Consider the following 7,172-nt stretch of genomic DNA (forward strand, 5'->3'; position numbering starts at 1 on the left):
AGTATATACATATATTATATATAAATATATATATTTTTATTGTAGTTATACACTTGAAAAAAAAAAAACAAAAACCAAACGGCAAGAGAATTCACATAAAGAGAACAAGAGGAGTAACCAGATTGCTGAAGAGAAAATGAAAACAAATTGTAAACTATGCAAACATTTTATGGTAGGAACGACAACTAATAGCCGAGAATTTACAGTGCACGCCCAGATGCAGCTAAACGCAAGCGCACCTAACATTTTGCCCATATACCACTAATGAAAACATTGAAATATATGTATATGTATTTAAATAAATATTTATGCCAAGTTGTCAACTAAAAGATACGTGTTGGGGTTCATTAAGTCATTGGAAATCTTAACTTCATTTTACAAAAACATCGAAACAATAGTTCAGGATAGGTTAATGAACAAAAGCCAAATCATTTTGGGACAAATACCTAAGCTTATTAAATTTTTGAGTTTGTATTTATAGAAAACAATATAACGTCGAATTCGTTATGGTATTCTTGGTATGTACATAGCTTAGCCGTAATTTCTTATCTCTATTTTTTGTTTTTCAGGAGACTAAGAATCCTGCTCAATCATATCCATCAGCTGGAGGAACTCCTGTGAAGCGCCATCAACTCCGTTCTCCTGATTCCCGTAATCTTCATATTCATCGTCCTCCTAAATGGGAAAAAATGTGTTACTCATGGCATAGGTGGTTATTTCAGATTTTAGACCTACCTCAAAGCCAAAGCAATTGCTGGCATTAATATTGGAGGTTCCGCTGGGTTCGCGCTTGACAACTACTTCGCCTTCGCCATTTACCAGCTCCACGACCATTACCCCACCGTCATCACCTTGAAGTTCCACGGTGAAGTCCGAGTTCTCTGGTTCCTCCTTGATGCGGAACGTTTTAGAGCGGAGGCGTCGATTTATAATCGTGGGCTTATTGTCAGAGCCAGCCAGCCTGGCCTGCTTGTTAATGATGACAGGTGGAGGCTGTGTGGTCTTGCGGATGAAATTATTGGGTATGATAACTTCGGTGTCTTCATCATCCGTGTTCTCTGGCTCGATTTCAGCCAGGTCATAGCTCTCCGGGTTGTCCTCCTCGCCGCTCTCATCATCGGCCATATCGATGAATTTATCCTTGATCACCGTGGTCACAGTGCCATCCTTTTGCAGTCGCACATTTCTACCCATCTTCAGGCGGCGCTGCTTCTCGCGAGCCTTGGCCGAATCGTCGTGCATCTCCATGTGCCGCATAAGGTTTCCCTTGTGGGTGAACTCCCGCGCACAGGTCGGACACTGGTGCTGCTTGGCGCGCGGCTGAGGCGGTTGGTACTTCTCGTTGTGCATAAGATTCATGTGGCGGCGCAGCAGCTGGCGCTGGCGGAAGGTCTGCGGACACTGCTCGCAGGTAAACGGCTTCTTGTCCAGGTGGATGAGCATGTGCGAGGCCAAATGGCGCTGCGTCACCGAAGCGTAGCTGCACAGCTTGCACCTGTAGCACTTCTCGCCGTCGTGCGACTTCACGTGCAGCTTGTACTGGTAGCGATCGGGCAACTGCTGGCCGCAACGCCGGCATGTGATCGGCTGATCGCCGGCTGTGTGCATGTGTTTGACGTGGATACGCAGGTCAGCCTTCCGGCCGCATGTTGTCGGACAGAGATTACACTGATAGACCGGCTTGTCCACCACGCTATGGATAAGCTTGTGGGCCTTCAGCGAGTTGGACTGCGTGAATCGCGACTGGCAGATGTCGCATTGGTACTTCTTCTCGCCCGTGTGGATCACCATGTGCCGCTTCAGCTTGAACATGTCCTGCGAGGCGTAGGTGCAGTGCGGGCACTGATACGGTCTCTCGCCCGTATGGCAGGTCATGTGGCGACGCAGCTTGGTCAGCTCCACGCTGGCGTAGCTGCACTCCGTGCACTTGTGCGGCTTCTCCTTGGTGTGCTTGTAGCGCGTGTGCCGGATTAGCTCGCCGCTTGTGGTGAAGGCGCTATCGCAGGACTTGCACTTGTGCGGCTTCTTGCCCAGGTGCGTGTTCACGTGGTTTTGCAGTCCCACATTCGATCGGAAGGATCTCTCGCAGATGGAACACTTATAGGCCTGCTCGGCTTCGTGACTCCGAAGGTGACGCGTCACTAAAAACTTCTTGTTGGCCGCGTACGGACAGTGGGGGCATAAATACTTTGGTCCCGAGTCATTCGAAGATGGCTTCGGATTCGGCAATACCTCCAAGGCGTTAAACACATAGTCCTTTTTGCTATCAGTCGCCTCCACTTCTGCCGTTTCCTCGAACTCGTACACCTCATTCTCGGCTGCTTCCAGTACCGTGGAGGCTGCCTCAATGTCGGCACTGTCCACTGCATAGTCCGCCAAATCGTTGACCACTGCATTGATGTCGGGCTCATCCACCAGTTCCTCGATCTCTCGCTCCAGATCGAGGGGTTCGGGTTTCGGTACGAAAGGGTTCTTCCTCGGCCTACCCCTGGTGGCGGGTACCTTTGCAGCTGGTGCCGCTGGAGGAGGCAGCTCGATCTGCTTCGACTTGGTCGCCGCTACCTGCACAGGACGAACGCTATTCGCCTTGGGCTCTGGTGGTGCCTTCGATGTGGCGGCTTTAGGAGGCGATTTGGCCGGACGCAGATTGATGGCTGAGGAGAAGAATCAGGTAAGTGATGAGACTAACACTTGTATATACCAAAGGATACCCACATTTATTGGTGGCTTTGCTGACCACCGATCGGACAGGTCTTCCAGGCTTGACAGCCGCCTGTTTAAGCTTCTTCTGCAGCTCCTTTTGTTTCCTGGGCGTCGTCTTGATGTAGCAGTTGCCCTCGTCATCTATGAAGTACTTGTCGTCGTCGTCGTCCTCCTCCTCTTCCTCTTCCTCCTCCTCCTCCGCAGCGACATCCTCTTCTGCCTGATGCTCCTCTTGGTTGGACCCAGCTGCCTCATCGTCATCGTGCTCGTCCAAATCACCATCCTCGGCACTGATGGCCTTCAGAATCGTGTCCACCACCTTGTCATCGCTGCTGCCCTCGGTTTCCTTGTGAATATCGTTGAGGAAGGACTGCAGATCCTCGGGGTCCTCGTTCTTGGCCTTCCTTTTGGGCATTCCTGTGCACAAATCAGAGTTCAGTGGTGGCGACCCACAGCGGATGGCAGGGAGCCCCAAAGGGGGCGCCTATCGATTTCTCGCAGCGACCAATTGAGGCCCCCCTTTTATTAATCACTTACCGGCACTTAATTACCAACAAAACGGAAGTCAAAAAATAATGCTGAGTGTCGTTATTCTTGTTTATTTTGCGTTTTTATTCCCGTTCAATTGCAACAGCTGCCCATTTCTAATAAAAGATGGCGACATATAGCATCAGGAGCGCCAGTTATCGATATATCGATACGCATAGTAACTGCCATCCCTATGTATTCAATTACTATGTTTATGGGGCAGGCATTACGAGAAGTCTTGATCCTGTGGACGAGGCCAAATGTATGTCAAAATAGGTTAACAATAATCTACTATTTTCCGTTTACTCCCCATTTTTTAAATTTAATGATTTTATATCAAATAAAAAAGGGATAATACTTCTTTGGCGAATTATTGTTTTTATTTTTATTTTGTCAATTTGTGCTCTTTTTTAAAAAAATAGTGTACATAAATTGTGCTCGTACTTGGTTAAATTTATATTTTAAATATAAAAGGGTTATAAAAATGATGTACATTACATATATGTAACATACCCACAGCAACAAAAGGCTTGTGCATTTCTGTTGTGTTTCAATAACAAGGCACCGATCATCACATTTTGATGGCTTTTAAATCCCAATTTTATATGAGGGATTTTTGTTGTATATGTACTTGTACGTTTACAAGGGACAAATGCTGAAGTAGCCGGCACATGTGGTGCACTTCTGGAGGAGCCCGGTGTACGAGTTAGGGTTTAGGGACAGGAAGTACACCTTGACCGCTCGAATGATATCTCCAGTGTGTTCCTCCACCACGCTATAAGGCATGTTCCGGTATTGGTTCATCACCTGCTGCAGGATGCGGAAGAGCACAGACTCCGTCGATATGAAGAACTTCAGCACAATGTTTAGATCCTCTAGCATGGTGTCCATGAAGGTGCGTGTTAGCTTCATGACAAAATCAAAGACAGCCGGTTCTAGATTATCGGCCATGCCGTTGATAAGGTTCTCAAAACTCTCGGCATTGATTATGTGATCAAAGATGATTTGGCCGTACCTTTCCAGCGCAAAGGTAACGCCACCAACAACGACGGAGCTCAGCTGCAAGGTGAACACACCGGCAGCATAAGTACTGGGTTCCTGACGTGGCCTTGACGTGGGCAGCGGTCCAATTAGTCGAGAAGCCTGATTTGGGCCGCCCAGTTGCAGCCGTCCTGATTCCCCATGGCTAGCAGGAATCTGCTGAGTAACTTGTCCCAGGACGTTCGCTCCCTGGTTATGCTGCACACTGGCCCGCAAGTCAGCAGCCGTCGTCTGGACCTCGCCATTCAGCAGGATTCCTTGTCCATCGGGTGCAAAAGAGTATCGCACGCCCTCTTGGTTTAAGTTCTGATTGATCTTGTAAAGATCGTTGAACTGCTGACGCGATGGCATCTCGTTCACGTTTCGAATAATATCCAGCTTGCCGCGAGTGGTGCCCCGCAGTCGAACGGTCTCCTTGGACATCTTGTCGAAGGAGCGTCTGCAAAGATAGGATCATTAGAAAGGAATAGATTTAGATTTATATTCAAGATATAATCGTATAACAAGCCAGCCAATGCTTAAACCTTATCTAATCTTAACTGATTTATGATATGTATTGTTATCATATTGACAGCTACTTACCTCTGGCGATTGCTAAGAGTATCACGATATCCGGCTATATTTTTGTTGGCCGTGTCAGTGATGATGGTCGAAGCCAGTTTGAAGTTGTAGACGCTGTGTGTGAGCAGCACCAGCGAAGCGGACAGCTGCAGCACATCCATGCCGGTAATGTCGTCACCATCCTGGACTTTCTGTGGGGTCAGCATACATCATTGAAGGTTTTGAAGTCAGCAACCATCGTGTGACTTACCAATATTAAATCCAGCACACCGTTGGCCACTCCAGTGCCCGAAACCACGATGGAGGAGATGTTCATGCCATTCACAGTCAACTGAGTGATCTACAAGATGCAATTTGTTAAATTAATTTAAGATTTTATAGTTAAATATGTCTGAGGACTCACCGCTCCCACCTCCCGTCCGGCATTGGTGGCCGCCGTCAAGGCTGTGGTGGCTCCAGCCGCTCCCAATCCTACAGTGCCCGCAGCCACGCCCATCCAATGACCGCGTGCCTCGCGGTTCGTGACATTGATCGACTGCTCGTGCTGGCTGCGATCCACCAACCTGGCGCCGGAGCGGGCTGTCGCGTATCCTGCACTGGCCAAACCCACGACTCCGGCTACGGCCATCAACGGAGCGGATACGGGCAGCGTCAGGAGCGCGGCTAAGGGGACGCAGGCGGCAGCGAAACCTCCGATTGCCGATCCCGTGTCCAGGTAGCCCAGCACCTTCGTGTTGGGGCTGCCCGCCGGCGTTACGTACTTGTCCAGACGGACACCGTGGTTGCCCAGCCGGTAGACACCCTTCTCCGGGGCCACCATCACTCCCTCGGGCAGCTCGTTGGTGGCCACATACTGCTCCCAGTTCTGGTAGACACGACCCGTCTCGTCAATGAACAAATTGCAGCAATCGGAACTGTCGCTGCTGCGACCACTGTTCCCAGCTACGGGAAAAATTACGAATTAGTGGGAAGCTTTTTGTCAGGTTTCCGGTTCTATTTGCGCATTGCCCTCATTAAAGTCCATAAATTGGTTCCTAGTAAATACTTTCCTATTCTTATCTGTTCGATAAGAATTGGAAAACCCATCGTATCGGACCCTTATAGGCAATATGGCATGTGACTTTTCTTAATTCGATTGGTTTTATAATATATTTATAAAAATAGGACATATGTGAAAATAAGTATCTAGCCTTTGGTGGCCTTACTAGTAGGTTTTGAGTTTATAAGTTTGGGGAATCAAGATAGTCTCCGTCTAGATAAAAGCTTTCTTTAGTTCGTAAATATATGGGTTTTTGAAAAGTAGCCATATTAGAAATTGAATTTTAAAGTGTATGTGTGTAAGTGATTCACCAATTGCGTTTCTAGATTATTCAAAGCTTCGATAAAGAATACAAGTTTGATCCCCATATCAAAGCGTATGCTTGGGATTACTCACTAATGCAGCGACGGGCCCGGAAAACTGGATGGCAGCTGAAAGTCCTGGAGTCCTCCGCCCGATTAACGTCCATTTGGTCGGTCACCACCATTACGTAGATGAGTGCAGTTAGCGATTGACGGTTGGTGTATTTACCTGGAGAAGAAAACAAGGGCTTATGCAATAGATATGTACCCTTTAATCTGGATCCCGGGCTTACGCTGCTCCCAAACGGCATCGAAAATGGTCTGACGCGCCTTCTTATTATCCGCGATAAGCTTCGTTCGGCTTTTTGCCTCCTTCTCATTTTCAGCGCGCGACCTGTTGGCCAATTCTTCAGCTGTTGGTTGTGGAGGATCACGAATCAGTTCCCTTAGTTTTTGATTCAGCACGTGGGCTTGCTCCTGGGACAACCTGAAATGCAATTCGGCGTTTAGCCACCGGAAAGCCAATTGCGCAGTACTTACAAATCCCAGATAATTTCCTCGGCGTAACCGAGAGACACTGCAAAGTCTTGTTGCACTTCGCGGGCGGTGCGGCGGGCACCTCGGTTTTCTCCAGCCTCTGCCATGTTGAATGTCCAGAAATACACCTTTGCCTGTTGCTCAGCTAATGAAGGTTTTACCGGGTAATCACCAACTTATATGCGGACGTTTGGTCATCCGACCTCGATCGCACTCAAAATACCAAAACGCCAAGCCAGAGAAACCGCAACTGGTCTTACTATCCTTCAGGTAAAATAGTTTTCCGTAGTTTTTTGCTACCTTACCCGTTGAGTGAAAATCTTTCTCATGTTGTGTTTGTTAACTTTAAGTTAGAGGATCGTCTTATTAAAAGATTGTGAAAAATTAAATAAAAACACCTGCCGCAAACCATCGATAAGAAACCTAAGCATGTGCATAGTGCTACCAGATTGTGGCAATCA

At 47.9% G+C, this 7,172-nt stretch overlaps 2 protein-coding genes across 2 annotated transcripts; both read right to left on the reverse strand.

Moving 5' to 3' along the window:
* Positions 1–273: 273 nt before the first annotated feature.
* On the reverse strand, positions 274–3,378 carry LOC119553038 (transcriptional repressor CTCFL). The gene is made up of 4 exons (XM_037863101.1): positions 3,241–3,378; positions 2,716–3,120; positions 736–2,654; positions 274–675 (listed from the first exon to the last, which is right to left on the reverse strand). The coding sequence occupies exons 2-4, from the start codon at positions 3,116–3,118 to the stop codon at positions 574–576; spliced, it is 2,424 nt and encodes an 807-aa protein (XP_037719029.1). The 5' UTR covers positions 3,119–3,120; positions 3,241–3,378; the 3' UTR covers positions 274–573.
* A 211-nt stretch (positions 3,379–3,589) lies between these two features.
* LOC119554669 lies at positions 3,590–7,043 on the reverse strand. The gene is made up of 7 exons (XM_037865670.1): positions 6,715–7,043; positions 6,468–6,661; positions 6,269–6,403; positions 5,237–5,775; positions 5,084–5,173; positions 4,855–5,024; positions 3,590–4,711 (listed from the first exon to the last, which is right to left on the reverse strand). The coding sequence occupies exons 1-7, from the start codon at positions 6,816–6,818 to the stop codon at positions 3,871–3,873; spliced, it is 2,073 nt and encodes a 690-aa protein (XP_037721598.1). The 5' UTR covers positions 6,819–7,043; the 3' UTR covers positions 3,590–3,870.
* Positions 7,044–7,172: the final 129 nt, after the last annotated feature.

The sequence above is a fragment of the Drosophila subpulchrella genome, chromosome 3L (assembly GCF_014743375.2).
Source record: "Drosophila subpulchrella strain 33 F10 #4 breed RU33 chromosome 3L, RU_Dsub_v1.1 Primary Assembly, whole genome shotgun sequence".
Taxonomy (NCBI): domain Eukaryota; kingdom Metazoa; phylum Arthropoda; class Insecta; order Diptera; family Drosophilidae; genus Drosophila; species Drosophila subpulchrella.